Source organism: Apiospora kogelbergensis (assembly GCF_038363985.1).
Source record: "Apiospora kogelbergensis strain CBS 113332 chromosome Unknown utg000010l_segment0_segment0, whole genome shotgun sequence".
In the NCBI taxonomy this organism is placed as follows: Eukaryota; Fungi; Ascomycota; class Sordariomycetes; order Amphisphaeriales; family Apiosporaceae; genus Apiospora; species Apiospora kogelbergensis.
Window position 1 is genome coordinate 248,581 of NW_027117427.1, and position 16,046 is coordinate 264,626.

The 16,046-nt window shown below is 51.6% G+C and overlaps 3 protein-coding genes across 3 annotated transcripts; 2 read left to right on the forward strand and 1 right to left on the reverse strand.

Annotated features, from left to right (window-relative positions):
- Positions 1 to 734: 734 nt before the first annotated feature.
- PG998_014228 (zinc protease) lies at positions 735 to 2,761 on the forward strand (the record flags this gene model as incomplete). The annotated part of the gene is made up of 2 exons (XM_066881044.1): positions 735 to 2,388; positions 2,454 to 2,761. 2 exons carry the CDS (start codon positions 735 to 737, stop codon positions 2,759 to 2,761), a joined length of 1,962 nt encoding a protein of 653 aa, XP_066723896.1.
- A 414-nt stretch (positions 2,762 to 3,175) lies between these two features.
- On the forward strand, positions 3,176 to 4,456 carry PG998_014229 (uncharacterized protein; the record flags this gene model as incomplete). Its single annotated transcript, XM_066881045.1, has 3 exons — positions 3,176 to 3,308; positions 3,364 to 4,319; positions 4,448 to 4,456. 3 exons carry the CDS (start codon positions 3,176 to 3,178, stop codon positions 4,454 to 4,456), a joined length of 1,098 nt encoding a protein of 365 aa, XP_066723897.1.
- Positions 4,457 to 9,794: 5,338 nt separating this feature from the next.
- Positions 9,795 to 10,313, reverse strand: PG998_014230 (uncharacterized protein; the record flags this gene model as incomplete). The annotated part of the gene is made up of 1 exon (XM_066881046.1): positions 9,795 to 10,313. The coding sequence occupies one exon, from the start codon at positions 10,311 to 10,313 to the stop codon at positions 9,795 to 9,797; it is 519 nt and encodes a 172-aa protein (XP_066723898.1).
- Between the last annotated feature and the right edge of the window lie 5,733 nt (positions 10,314 to 16,046).

Below are 16,046 nucleotides of genomic sequence, written 5' to 3' on the forward strand. Positions count from 1 at the left end.
ACTCTGGGGACAGTGATGCTGCGGACTCTATGAAGCAGTCGCTTGACATGTCGTCTTTGCCGTCCGACAGCAGCGTCAAGAGGCTAGCCCAGGCTTTTATGGCTGTGCCGCGTGTCAACACCATTTAATAACTTGCACAAGGATGCTAGACATACCAGCCCAGATCTGAACAACAAAGTACCAAATGCTATTTCCCTGCTCCCACACTAAATAAGCATGGCTCGTTCCAAGCCACAGTCTGCCATAGCCTCGACTAAGCTGGCTTCATAAGGAACCAGTCGAGATCGGCACCAGATTAATGGGTATGGCGGACTCTGAAGTGGCAGTCCTCGGCACAAAGGGCCGTACGAACGTCGAGCCCGCAGTCAGACAAGTAGTTTATCAGGCCGTACGTAGCACATGTTATTGGTGTGATCTGCAAGATTAGCCCAGTCCTTTAAATATCAGCTACATACGTACCAGAAGCTCGTCAGCCATACCCTGGCCCGAATAGCCTGGCATGTTGGCGCCAAAGGCGAGAACTCGAAGCACGTTGTGGGCAGCTATATACGACCGGCGCTGCGACATATCCTGGGCTACCCGAAGCCACTCCCAGACTAGCCAAAGTCGAAATAAAGTCGTCGCTATTCGACGCAGAGTCCCACTCCAGGATACTAAGAACACTTCAGAGACAACACCAACTGAGAAGCACAAGCAGGCTCCCAGGGAAATGCAAGCGAGAGGCAGAGGTGCGAATGGCCGTTGTCCAGGGCTCCATGTCCCTCCTGCGAGGAGAGACTTTTGTTTTCTTCCAATACGTTGCTCTGCTTCGAGAAACACCGCCGCAGGAGTGGATTTTCGAGGAGCAGAAGGGTATGGCCGATGTGGACTTCAAGTTCAAGCAGAAGACACCAGCCAGCCGGTTTACCAGCAAGATCGCTGCCGTTATGCAAAAACCATTGCCGAGAGAGTGGCTACTTAGTGGGCAGAGCCGACTCCGGAAGTTCGATGCGGGCCTCATTGCCAAAGGGCTGGATTGTCTCCGGCCGGATAATTTCAGAATGACTCTGGTCTCCAGAGACTACCCTGGTGACTGGGATCAAAAGGAGAAATGGTATGGGACCGAGTACAAAGCCGAGAAGATCCCAGAAGAGTTTCTCGTGGAGATATCAAAGGCCGCCAGTGCTGATGCCAAAGCGCGTCTGCCTCAATTGCATCTGCCGCACAAGAACCAGTTTATCCCGACTAAGCTGGAAGTCGAGAAGAAGGAAGTCAAGGAGCCGACCTTGATACCGCGCTTGCTACGGAACGACAAAGTGGCCAGGACCTGGTTCAAAAAAGACGACACCTTCTGGGTGCCGAAGGCGAACCTCGTGGTCAGCTTCAAGAACCCTATCATCTTCGCCACTGCAGAGAACTCGGTTAAGGCGAAGCTGTACACAGACCTTGTACGAGATGCTCTAGAGGAGTATTCCTACGACGCAGACCTGGCAGGCTTGCAGTACAACGTCACTTTGGACTCGCGAGGCCTTTTTGTCGAGGTGTCAGGTTACAATGACAAACTCCCAGTCTTGCTAGAGCAAGTTCTGATAACCATGCGCAACCTGGAGATCCGTGATGAACGCTTTGATATTGCCAAAGAACGGCTGTCTCGCGGTTACAAGAACTGGGAGCTTCAGCAACCGTTTACACAAATCGGGGATTATATCTCGTGGCTCACCTCAGAGCATGATTTTGTCGTTGACCAACTCGAGGCGGAGCTCCCTGGCATTACCGTTGAGGCTACCAGAGCCTTTCACAAACAGCTCATCTCTCAGATGCATATCGAAGCCTACGTACACGGCAACCTGTATATGGAGGATTCCCTGAAGCTGACCACGATGATTGAGAACACGCTGAAGCCCCGCGTGCTCCCCAAGGACCAGCTGCCAATTCTGAGGTCTTTGATGTTCCCCGCCGGTGCTAACTATCTCTATAAGAAGACGCTCAAGGATCCTGCAAATGTCAATCACTGCATTGAATACTATCTCCACATCGGTAGTAAGGGTGACCGCATGGTGAGAGCAAAGACACAGCTGCTTGACCAAATCATTCACGAACCTGCCTTTGACCAACTGCGCACCAAGGAGCAGCTTGGCTATGTTGTCTTCAGTGGTCTGCGAGGTTGCTCAACAACCTATGGTTTCCGGTTCATTATTCAGAGTGAGAGAGCTTCTGAATACTTGGAGTCGCGGATCGATTCATTCCTGAGCGCTCAAGCTACTGCGTTGAGCAACATGAGCGATACCGAATTCGAGAGCCACAAGAGGGCCGTGGTGGTCAAGCGCCTGGAAAAAGTGAAGAATCTCGACCAGGAGACTGGAAGACACTGGGCACAAATCGCCAACGAATACTATGATTTTGAAGCAGGTATGGCTCTCATTCCCCGGGCGCCGGAAACATAGATTTGATACTGATATTTTTACTCAACCTAGCGCAAGAAGATGCAACTCATGTAAAGCAGCTTACGAAGCCCGACATGATCGACTTCTACTCGAGCCACATTCTGCCGACCTCGCCCAACAGAGCCAAGTTGGTGGTGTACTTAGAGGCCCAAGGAACAAGCACCAAGACTCAGGAGGCAGCCTCGGCCGAGAAGGAAACAGAAGCTGTACCCAACAATGGAACCGTTCCCTACTTGATTACGGACGTCAGAGAGTACAAGTCTCAACTTGTAGTCAGCTCCGGGGCACGTCCGATACGGGAGCTTGGCTTCTTTGAGGATTTTGACTCCAAACTGTGAGCATTGTGCCAGGAATCAGATAATGCTGCCGTCTATAGCCGCTTGAAATTGGCGATATTGGACGGGATCGATGAGGTATCAACTACTTGTGGAAATGTATTTGTTTTGATTCTATGGGCAATTTTCTCGTATATACACTTTTTCTACAGGCTGTAGAACGCCTGCTACTAGTGCTTTAAGGTTTTTTTCTCATGCTTGAGTATTTCTAGTAAGGAACTATGTGACGTGTACCACTGAAAAGCCAGTGGGTTGGAGCAGATGCCGATACAGGAACCATGGGCTGCCCAGTTGACGTGTGTAATTGTACCTCGTATTTGAGAGCCCTAGATTGGTGGAGACTGCGGGGGTTTGCAGTCGCACGCCTGACTGGAACATGGGACAAATCAACTGTGGTGCTACGATAGATTTCGCTCGATGGATATATACAAAGAGGTCGTGAATCGGGCCACAATCCCAACCGCAGCGGACCCCGAGGCTCTGTTCCAATACCATTCGGAACGGCTCGTCGCGGCTGCCATAACGCAGACGTTCCACTACATGATTGAAGGTGGACTGGTCCGACCCTACGACCCTACTGTACCATCTCGCCGAACCGCGGGCAGAGGTGGTCGCGCACCCGCGTGATGCGCGTTATTGTACGGCGGTCAGCCAGATGCTTGCTTTCAGTCTGCTAGCGCTGGACTACTCCCAAGGTAGACGGTATCATCGCCAGGACGAGCGTGAAGCGGTCATGTCCAGTCTAAAGACCTGGTCAGAAGATGTCGAGACCATACTCAAGTCGATACCAGTCGATCAGCGGAAGGCACCATCAAGCTCGCCCGCCTATGAGCCTGACCCATATAGCGATGTTGACCGATCGCCATGTATGTCGCGGAAGAGGAAACCAAGGAAACCGTCCGGGAATATGACGAGGATTGGTGTGCCAGCGCATTCGCCGGAGTCATCCGACGATGAGAACACGAGGCGAATGCAGGAGACACCCACGCCACTTGAGCCGAGGCGCAGCGGACGGATTCAAGCGGCGCAGCGGGCCTTGCCCAATCACACGCGGAAAGACGGTCACAATGCCTACCGCAGTCGCCAGCAAAACGATGGATACTGTACGGAGGAATGTCTGCGCGGTTTGACGCTACAGACGAAGACGCGGCTTGATGAAAATTGCCCCAATGTTGCTGCTCATCGACACGATGGGGATGGTCTCCACCACCGCATTAGCCATGCCAGATTTGTGACACTGCTCCGCGACCAACTCAAGCGCACTCTTGACGACGGGATCGAGAGCCTCGACAAGGGAGGTGCTCGTGGGGTCCTCTTCAAGGTGACTCTTCTGGCATATGGGTACACCTTTATTGGCAAGGGCACGGTGCCAGCATTTATCGAGGATCTCGAACACGAAGCAAAGGTCTACCAAGCCCTGCAGCCATTGCAGGGTAGAGTCACGCCGATCTTTCTCGGGGCAATCGACCTACGTACAATATCACGCACTTACTACTACGACTTCCGCGTCCGAGTTCAATACATGATGTTTCTGTCTTGGGGTGGTGATAGCTTGGACTCGGTGCGCACTACAGGCGACGATGGCGATCTAAGCCGTCAATTAACCCACGCAATCCATGCCCTGCACACTTGTGGGGTTGCACACAAGGATCTCCGGTCGCCTAATGTGCTGATCAATCAAGAGACTAGACAAATTAGGATATGCGATTTCGGGAGGGCTGTTTTGATGGAGCGTCCTCGGCCCCCTCTTGGGTCGGTGGTGCCAAATAAGAGAAGGCTCCCGACGAGAAACAGCGGGGTTGGAAAGATGGGCCGTGACTTGCCTTATAAACGGTAGATGCGCGAGGATTTGAACGTAGTCAACATGATATGCTTGCGATAGGTATAAGTGCGAAGATATCACAAGCGGCAGCTTTGTCTGGTTGTCTTGCAGCATATTTTCAGGTTCAATTCATTGGCAAACGCTCTAAACGCTAACTGCTACCCCTTCTGCTCCCGTGACTCCCTGGTCCTAGTCTCCACGAGGATTCCGGTGTGAAGAATTAGTGTGCGACGTACAGCCATTTCCTATTCAAACCGAGATGACTTGGAGAACATCGCTAGGATGGATGGTAAGAAATACATTCCCACGGATTCCTCCAGGTAGCTGTCCTCGGTATCTATAGACTCGAAGTTAATTAGTTCGCTTTCTGTACTTCAATACAAGCATAGACAGAGCTGCCGCTAGTGATATCTTCCGTATCAACATGTGCCACGTCTTCACCCAAACGGCATACCGCTGAGACTCGTCCGAAGGTCCTCCAGCATTCCAACCATCTTCTTTGCCAGAGTACTCCGCTGCAACTTGCGCTGGTAGTCCTTGTGGTAGTCTGACATGCGTCTCGTCGTATTTTGCATAGATTCCCCTTGACGGCCCGGGGACGGCTTTGCAGCATTCCCCCCCATTCTGGGAGGGCACTGCCGTGGTTGAGTCGACATGATCGGCGCCAAGGGTCTTCTAGCCGCCACCCGGCTGTCCGAACGCACAGCTCTCTGCAGCAACGCATCCATCGCGCCGTGGTCGGGGTATCTTGTGGGTGCTGGCCAAGCACCTGCATTCGTCGCCGCGGCTGGTGCAGTGTTCGTCGTGGAGCTGGGCTCGGTACGAGCGGGCTGCCGTTCCACTGTCGGTTGGGAACCTGGAGTGCCTGCTGTATGATGAGCGTCAACGGCCAGTCGACTATGTAGTCAATAGACGAGAATCATGTTTACCTTGCGGCTTTCGCGGCAAAGGCAGCTGCCTCGGACCCTTCTGTCTCATCAGACTGTTGGGAATGACAGTCCCGCCATCCTCATCGGGGATGACGTCGTAGACAGACAGAGGCTCCGCCGCGGCAGCGGGAACTGCTGCAATATACTCGGGGTCGGTTTCGTACTCGGCATCCGCGTCGCTGTCTATGCAAGCAACGGCATTCGCGTCGTCGCTAGCGTCCGCCTGGGCCTCGAAACGGATGCCTTCGACTTGGCCGCTCGATCGCGTCGCTCGGCCGTGGCTCGGTCTCGCATGGCACGCGGCTGATCGTCGAAACTGTGGCTGTTAGTAACAGAGCTGGGTACACTCGACGGAACGGTAACTGGTACATAGGGACGGACAATTCTGTTGAGGTCCGGCACGCGCTGCCCGCGTGGGATGTGCATCGCCGTCTCCATCCGCTCGTGCGTCGGATTCCAGTATGCAAGAGCGCTGAAGACATCGCAGTACCGCCCGAGGTCTTTTGTCTTGTTCTGCAGCGACAAGCCGCTCTTGCGGACCTTGTCTTTCTGCGCCTTGGTGTGGGCCATGGCGGAGGCCTAGCTACTAATACGGTTCGAGCAACTTGCTGGACCTTCTTGGGGTATATTCGTGGAGTGTCCATAGAGCTACAATAGCGTCCCGCTGAACGGTAGATATAGCAAGTGCTGGTTTGCGGGTGTGAAATGGGGATGACATAATGAGCTCGAGTTGGGCGAACGTCGCCAGGGGAGTTGCCGATCCGGTTCCGAACCCATGTTGGCGAGAGGACCCCGGGCTAACTTCTCTTCGGCGTGTCTTGAGGAGAAGTTCCTGCGCAGCAGGAAGATTGGGCAGTTGGCCCTGAAGGCGCGGGGTCGCGAAACGGCGCCACGCTAATGATGGTGTGTTCAAGGGACCTGACCCGCTAGTCGCACTAGTGCGCCATTGCTACTTCCGACTCTGCACTCCAATAGTACGCCAACAGTGCAGTCAACGATGGAAGCCAGGACCGGAAACAGCCCAGGAGAGTCTTCGAATCTCGACAGAATGCAGCAGAAAGGAAGCAGCCGCTGGATTATACTGGCTCCAGGTCACCTGCCTCCCTGCGCCGTAACAGTACAAGCGGAGCGGTGGGAACATCAGGCTCTGGTTCCATTTGAAATCGGCGCACTTCGGGAAGGTTCAATAAGCGACTACGGTCCCGCGGACCAGAATGGTAGTTTTGGCCTCCAGTATCCTTTCTGCAACTACTCGGTGGGAATTGGAGGACCCGAGGTGCCTCGTGTGAGCCGGCAAGTGCGCCACGACCAACAACGGGACGCGGCAGTATCCAGCCCGGTTCTGTCCCCATTCGCTCTACCTCTGCTGCAGCGTTGGCTTTGCTCCTTTGGACCGGCGGCACCATCAGCAGCTCTGCATCCTGAGGTCTACATCTGCCCTACCGCAGCTTAGCCAGTATAGGCTGTACATTTGAGATGCCTAGAACCGGCTACGAAGTAGCACTTCCTACTCACGAAATATCCTACTTCGCAAGTTGAGCTGCGTGTACCGTACTGCATAGGTCTCTGATTGACAACTGCGTCTCGAGGTACGAGGCCACCAGGACAGGAAGTCGCTTTAGGTAGATCAGAAACAGATGCAAAGAACTGAGTTATGATACTGGTAGGTACGAACCAGAAGAGCTGCATTGAGGCTTTCGGGTACAGGGAGCGCATGCTACTATTTGAGTATCTGGGACAACAGGATGCGTTTCGGCTGTCTGTCGTGAACGGGACGGAACTAGCCCAAAGAGCCACAGATTGTATGGGCCGTATGGCCCGTATGTGCAGTATGGCGGTAGCTATGGCGTGGCAAGCGGACACCGAGGACATCTCACTTGTCCACAACGTAGATACTGGCTCTCGAGAAGGCCGTAGTATGTAAAGAATTTGACGAGTGTGAACGACTACGCGCAATCATGAAAGCGCACTTCTACCGCCACCAACACTGGAAGCATTCGGTACTCCTGACTACGAACCAGGTCCGTTTCAGACATCCGATGGCAAATAACTTGATAATGGGTGTCGGTCGGCGGTACAAGCGCTGCGAGAGCCGCTTCTTCAGTACATACGGTTATACGGCAGGTTGGATGGTGCGTATGTACCATACCATGACCACGCCGGCGTGGAATTAGACGCAACATGGCTGGACCGACTGCCACGAAGCACTTCCTGTTGGGAGATACCTCTCCTCACTTCTCTGCAAGTCTATCAGATTGCAATGTATCTAGATTCTTCTATGGACACCCTGTCCACTTCTGACTAGGTCTATAAAGATCTAGCCTGCAACCAGGCTTCAGAAGTGGAAGGGCAAGGCATTTATACAATACACTCCTTCACCCCTCCTACACTTCCTATTCGAGGAATCAGTAGCTTCGCAAAATGAGCAAACCCTAAATGGCAGGTTTGGGTACTGTACTGTACTGCGCTGGTCACTTCTGACCTGGCATACCGGAATAGCTTTCGGTAGCATCATCGGGAAACGAGGCAGAACGAGTGTGCATTACCCAGAGATACGAGAAAGTACGAACCAGAACAGCAGCACGGGGGGTTGGGCGTACAGTGACCCCGTGCTACTTCAGGACTACATACGAGTACGGCCAGATGCATTCGGCTGCCATCGAACGCCCGTAGTATGTCGTAAGGACTGAACTAGCCCAAGCAAGAGAAAGGGATCTTTGCCAAATCCATGCGACAGTAAGGGCCAACAGAAACTAGGACTGGAAATAACCCGTGAGCCTCTTCGCGCTGATGCAGCCAAAAAGAGAGTACGCTTTGCCACTGGATAATCCTGATTCCATTGCGAATAGGTCGAAAATCGTATACTTGGAGACTACAGTTACAAGGCCCCTTTTATCATGGCTCTAAATCATCACAACACCTAGTTCTCTCGCAAGTGTCCAGGTGCATCATTGGCAAAATCCGATGTCTATCGGGTGACATGACAATCAAAAGGCGGCCTCGCGCGCTGGCATGACGCCCAAAGCAGCCAAACATATAAAATTGCTTTGTTTGGCGGGCACGGGACGAACACTCACCGATACATACAACGCACCCAGAGGCAGGTCTACCCCCTTGCCCCCAGCATACCGGGCTATGCTAGCAAGGCACACAAGCCTACAGTTTCGGTGCTATCTTAGGCATAAATGCTCAACAAAAGCCTCGCTAGGCAGAATTTGTGCTTCCCGTGCCAGCCGTTTGCTATAAAAGGGCTATAACCGTGCTTTGTCTCCATAATTACCCATCCTTACATCTATTGATTTAATTACTACCCCACGTCATCTATTCCCAATTTCGTACAGCATGGCGTCCTTTTGCCAATACATGCTTCCATGCCTTGCTAGGGAAGTCGACTAGTCGGGTTCAGGTCTCTAATAATCATCCCGACTTCAGTCCCAACCCCGCACAACTCAGGAAACCAGAGGAGCTCAACTTGCAGCCACCAAGCAACAACTTCCAAATCAATCTACCAGACGAGACCAAGCCAGAAGTTTTGTCCAACACCCTCTTGCCACCTTATACGGTTCTTCCACAGCCACCGTCAGCTTATAAGATTGCAGCCTCTATCAGGGCTGGCCTTGATCTGAGAATCGATCACGGCCCCGTTAATGCTTTTAACAGCCTTCGCCAGCGATGTTTTAGAGTGTGGATCGACGATAACCACAGATTGCAACAGGTCACCAAGTCTGGGATCCGTCAGATTATCTTCATTCTCCTTCTCCTTGCACAAACTACGGACTGTGAAATGGAGTTCCTGTTCATGAGCCAGAGCAACACGCAGAGCCAAAACCTCTCGGAAGCCTCCCGTTCCAAGGCCGAGGCTCTGGATGAATTATGGAACACGACAAGCTGGGACGACGCGAAGGCACTCGTGGAGCGTTCCCCGGCCCTGAAGACATTGGGTATCGATCAATGGATCAAGACAAATTCTGCCGTACAAAGGCAGCATCAGGGTAACCATCAGACGAGCAGCACCGGTCCGAATGGCGCACAGATGAGCGACATACGAGAAATCAAAGAGGAAACCAACAACGAGAAGCACGTCAGGCTTCTCTGCCACGTTCGGGATCTCAAGGCACCGGACTGGCAGGGTTATCACCAGCGAGATCTCGATATGAAAAAAATCAGAAATCTGCACATAGCTGCTACAAAACGAGCCAAGCAACAACCCAAATGCCTCAACAACATCGGCTTCACGTATTATAAGGAGATCGGCGAATACAAGCGAAAGATGGACCGAAAGGAGTCAGCAACTCCTACCACGGTGCTCATCTTGACCGCATCTCCCCTCCAAGCCGCCGAGAGTGACGCTATCATGAAGTTCCAGAAGGGCAATGACGTCAGTATGTTCAAGAGCCGCGGCAATGAAACCGTCGAAGGCCAGGGCACCCAATTCTGCATCTCGACCTTGGCCTTTGGGCAGTTCATAGACAAGGCAAATATGAAATACTACGTCAATATCGACGACCACTTTCCCGGCGAAGACGACATCAATGATCTGATTCCGGTCAACGATACAATGCTTGCAAAATTTGGTCTGAGTGCGAAGTCGTGGATGAAATTCCTGAACGCCCACAACCCGACTATCGACAATATGAAGTTCAAGAAAGAGGACGAAAAGTACGGCACGGAACCTTTGGTAACGAATGACCAAGACCCCCTGACGATGCCATCTCTCGTAGATATCAAGCGTGCCTTTGGGCTGGTTGATGAGAGTGAGGAGGAAGCGGACTAGCCGAGAACCCGGCAGCCATGGTCGCAACATTCTAGGTCAGCGGGTGATCTCGGCTTATTAGATGGGCTTGAGATATGAGACTGACAGGAGAGGCGGGCTTGCCATGGAATGCGGTGGCGCGAATGCGAAAGAATACTTGGCATGCCATGTCTTCCTTTTCCTTTTCCTTGGTTTGCCTGTTGTTTGTTTTTCAGATTAGATATACCAGTGGCACATGTGGGACGTAATGTATGACAATCAGCAACTAATTCATCATCAGAGCATCACATCCTCGCTGAATATGATCTTTTTTATCTGTGTTTTAGTCTCGGGATTTCCAAAATCACCTACCAAGGTTGTCACCGATCATCGTCGTGTAAAATACGGTACCAAGTCGACTTCCAAAATACCTAGAGGATGATTGGCAGGAAAGCGCGGCTGTCCGTCATGCCGGCCAGGCCTGGCTGGATTTACCAGAGTCGCCACGGCCGACTGCAGCAAGGCAAATACGATTTCCCACCTATCCATATGCTTCCAAGCACCAGGGCCAATCCATAAAGCATGCGTAAGCCTAACTAGCCGTCAAGATCTTCTTAAGTCTGGTCTAATATAAGTACGGCAGCCCGAAGCTCATCCGTATCTAGGTAAGTGTCCGTCTAGCGCTGTCTTTGTCGGGATGCCTCCTGCCTCAACTCAATCATCACCTTTGCAACAGTAGCCAGCTCCTCATGCACTTCCCCTTCGACAATGTCCCTTCCAAAGTGTTGCATAACCTTATCAGTGTGCCACTTCTTAGTCTCTGCATTGATCAGCATGAACTTCTTCTCAGCCGTATATTCGCTTCTCATCGCTTTCTTAACAAATTCAGAAACGCTGTCTCTATTCACGTCTTGCAACAGGCCGGATTTGACCGGCCAAGGAATATTTATCCCCGTCATTTCCTATAAGTTTTGTTAGAGAGCACGTAAGACGGCGATTGGATAAACGAACCTGGCCTGGATGTATGGATTTGATATCAGCCCAACGCATGCGGTATCTACTCAAGGCTTCTGTCCATTCGGCAGCTGATTTCTGCTCCCTTTCCACTTGGGCGAGACGAAGTCTCTCACGAGCGCTCTCCCGCGCTTTCTGTATTTCCTCCGCCACTTTTCGTCTTTCCTCCTCCGCCGCCCTTCGTTGCTCTTCCTCTTTTTGCACCTTCTCTCGAATATGTTGATTGTCAGGTGTGTAATTTCCTGGACACTTCCGTTCCGCCTTGTCTTCAGGCATCCATTTTCCGTTATTTAGCGTAGAATAACAGCTCCAATATTGTTTGGAGGTTTTATTTGTTTGGCCTTGGGACTGGCCTGCGCCTGTCTCCCCCAAGGCTAACTTCCATCGTCGTACCGTATCATCTATTTGTCCCTGGTGTAGGTGACACAGCGTGTGAATAGCTGCCGACTTTAAGCTGCGCGACGATGCAGCGGCTGCTGGCTTGATGTTGGCGAGGGTGCAGAGGATGTCGAAACCGTGCTTGAAGGACCCCACGGAATTCATGCATCTAGGGTTTCCAGAAGATTTATTATAGCCTGTGCAACTGTGTACACTTTTCTTCGGATGCTTTAACTCCAGTATTGTATCGGGATCCCATATTCTGGATCGAGACTGGGGTCGGGGCTGATGCTGTAGTCGGGACTGATACCTCATAGTGGCGGTGGAAGAAATGAGAAAGCTGGAGAACTAACAGAGAACAGCATGAAAGAGAGTATTTATAGTGCGCTGAGCTTTTTACTAATCTAAGGGACTACATTGCAGCATTTCTCGCTGCCTCGACAGACCCTCTGTCTGTCTACGACGTCATCCCCGACGAGGATGGCAGGACTGTCATTCCCAACAGTCCCATGAGGCAGGTGGGTCCGAGGCAGCTGCCTTCGCCGCCAAATTCGCAAGGTAAGCAAGTTTCTGTCTATTGACTACATAGTCTACTGGCCGTTGACGCTCCTCATACAGCAGACACTCCAGGTTCCCAACCGACAGTGGAACGGCAGCCCGCCTGCACAGAGCCTAGCTTTATGACGAACACCGCGCCGACCGCCGCGACGAATGCAGGAGCCCGGCCAGCACCCACAAGGTACCCCGACCACGGTGTGATGGGTGCGTCATTGCAGAGAGCTGCACGTTGGGACAGCCAGGTGACGGCTAGAAGGCCCTTGGCGCCGATTATGACGGCACAACCACGGCAATGCTCTCCCAGAATGGGGGAAACGGTGCAAAGCTGTCGCAGGCAGGCCGTCCAAGAGGATCTGTGCAGAATGGAGCGAGGCACGCGCCAGACTACTACAAGGACTATAGACGCAAGTTGCAGCGGGAGACCTTGGCAAAGAAGATGGTGGGAATGCTGGAGGACCTTCGGACGAGTCTCAGCGGCATGCAGTTCGGGTGAAGACGTGGCACATGTTAATGCGCCAAATATCACACGGCAACTCTGTGTATGCTTATGTTGAAGCATGTTTTCAGCTCTAGTTCGGTACAGTAACCAACAATCTAACGCTACTGTCGTCCCTTCTGCGCTCCCGTGATCCCTTGGTCCTAGCCTCCACGGTGATCCTGGTGGGAAGAGATTGCACACGACGTACGGCCGGCGCACTTCCCATTCAACTCGGGGGAGTTGGGAACAGTAAGGGCTTGGTTCTGATTCAGCTAATAATTGAATCTAACAATGCAAGCAAAAGTCAGATTGTGGTTTAAATCTTAAACAATCTTAAAGCATTACTAATCTTCCTATCCTATCATTGTTTCTACGTAAAAGGTCGCAGTATCCTCATTTTAGTCAGGGTCCTTCGTATGTGTTGTGCGCTAGTCTAAATAACGGGAGGAAAGTGGGCGGTGTAAGCTTTACCATTCGCCGGTTTACGGTGAAACCATTTTCCAGTCTAGACAAATGGATGTGAACTAATTATCTGCCAATCCCATTTACCCCACCCTACCATCCTCACCATCCTCACCATCCTCACCATCCTCACTATCCTCACCATCCTCACCATCCTCACCATCATGAACTCACCCTGGCTGGAATATAGCCCTTTCGATGCACTCGGTCTTGACCCGGCCAATTACGACCCACCAGCTATTCAAAAAGCGTTCCGAATCGCCGTACTGCATTGCCACCCCGATCGCCGTGGTGAACAAGTACCACACAATAGATGGCCTACCATTGACCATGTACGAGCTTCTAGGGGTTTCCTTCTGTCCACCAGAGGATGCGAAAGCTTTTACCAGGATTAACCAAGATCATTTTTCCCTGCCGATTGCAATGCAGGCGATCCCATAGCCTACAGCATTGTTGACAAGACCGGATTCGTCACATGTCCCTACTGCTACATGGTCACTAAAACCACATCAGAGGCCGATCATCTGAACAATTCGCACCACTTGCGAAATTGCACTCTTTGCGAATCTTATATACCTATTAGTGGTATTGGTGAACATCACCAAGCTGAGCATATCTGCCAAATATGTTGGGGGAGGTTGTGAGTATGGCTGAACATACGATCGATGTGCATACCTGTGGACATTGCAACTCCGTGCTTGATGATCCCCAGAAACACTTACAGATGCAAGCTTGTTTTCTCTGCCAAGCGAAAAAGATTGAGGTTTTGATGCCCGCTTGTTTACTGCAGAATCATCTCACTTCCCATCATGAATTGCAACTATGCCGAAGGTGCAAGCCCGAAAGAGAAGGGTTTGCCAACCATGTTGCCAAGTATCATGAGTGGATCGAGTGCCCAAAATGCGAAACAATCATCGCGAGTGGGTCCCTCTTTTCACACATGAAGCAAAAGGATCGGTGGCAAAGGTGCCCGGATTGCCCCGATCTCGAGTCAGAGTTCGAGAGGAGTCATATCGAACTTTATCACCTAGAGAAGCACTGTGACGAATGCGATCTAACTCTAGCGTCTACGATCTTCGAATACCACCTTACGACGGTTCACTTCTGGGTAAAATGCGATGATTGCGGCAAAGTGCTGAGGCAGGAGGAACTTGATACACATCGCCGGGTGGTACATAACGTCCAAACATGCCCCGTACCAGCCTGTTTCGAGGTCCTTGCCGAAACTCGACTTGCGCAACACATTATTGATTCTCATTCGAAGAAGACCTGTCCATTGTGTCATCACTCTGCGGTGGACCTAGTTCCACACATAACGGATCATTTAGTCGGCGGTTCTTTTGATTTAGTAACGCATCCCATTGTCGAGTCATCATCCATTGCCCAAGAGAAAGAGGAAGAGAAAGTCCGTTGCCGTACTTGCGATTTTCAAGGATCTCGTCCCGAGGTGGGCTCACATACGAAGACCGCTCATGAGTAAGTACTCAGACCATGTGCAAATATGTTAGCTTACAAAGTGTTAGAAAGCGCGAAAAGTCCGATAAGATCCGATGCAAGTATTGTGATAAAGTATGGCCACCAAAAATATACGGCGTCATGAAGGACCATGCAAGAAGCGCAAATTAGGACAGCAGGAGTGAAGTTGTGTGACAAGGGCAGTAAGGGCTTGGGTCTGATTCAGCTAATAATTGACTATGGCACTTCTAGGAGCTCTGGTTTCCTTCTCTCTTTTCGAGAGGGTGATTCGTCGGGTTTATATACACCACATCGAGCATCCTTTGTCCCCTAGCCGCTGTATCCCTCCAGGAACCTAGTTTATCCGGCTGGGCCGTTCTGCATACCTTAGCTGGCATGCGTGTGACAAATGGCTTAATAGTGCCTTCTATCTTCTCACCTCTAGTCACTCCAGCTTCCGCAATCCTGAAGACTCCTCCACCAACGGTACGCTTTTCCTGTGGCTGACGAAAGCAGCCACCCCTTAACCCGCTTCTTCCAACTCCTTCCAACATTCATACTCACAGGCAAGACACCAGTGCAGATTATCATACTAGGAAGACTTGTGGAAGAGGATGAGATGGAAGGGTAATTGAAGCAACTTCATTCATCTCTCCCAAGCCGCACGACCTAACTATGTACCCTAATGGCAGAAGGTATCTACCTCGGTGGGCTCATCCGCCTGGAATTGACTTTCTTCTTATGCCACCTAAAAGGTCAACAATACGCCCAGGGTAACCAGCGCCAGGCCCCCGACCCCAGCTCCGACTCCAATGCCGACCTTAGCTGCTGTGGATATTGCTCCTGTCGTGGCTGTAATACTAGTTTCAGGGATGATATAGGTCGTTGCTGGCGGCACGGCGGTCATGGACGGGGCTACGGTGGGAGTCGGCCCAGTGTCAAGGGCCAAGACACTAGGGATGGGACCTAAGTTGATTCTCACACGTCTTGGTAGAGACATCGACGCGGCCGAGTTACTAGGAATCGGCTTTGAGCTGTGGGAGGATTCGTCCAATACGGGGTGATCAGACTGGACGAACCGCGAAATGGGAGTCAACCATTCGCTGTCCAAATTCATGGTTAGGGGCAGCGAGACCACTGTGGATTTCTGGGACAACAAACGACATCTTATGGGTACTTACGGTGCAGGTATGCTCTAGATGCTTTGTTGAAAAGTTGAAGGACCGTAGATGGAGTATGCTGCACTTCTCGTTGAATAGGGCTGTGCTAGACGTTGGGACCTCCGATCAAGTTATCGAGAATGAACAAGCCGCCAGCTTACTGGGTTCTTCTGGACACAATGCAGCAAATATTGTTTTATGTAGGGGGTGAGACGGAGACCCTAAGTATATGTTGATATAGTTGTGTCCATTATTGGGCGTGGCGCACTTAACCCCGATAGAAGCAGATAGCGGTTGAAA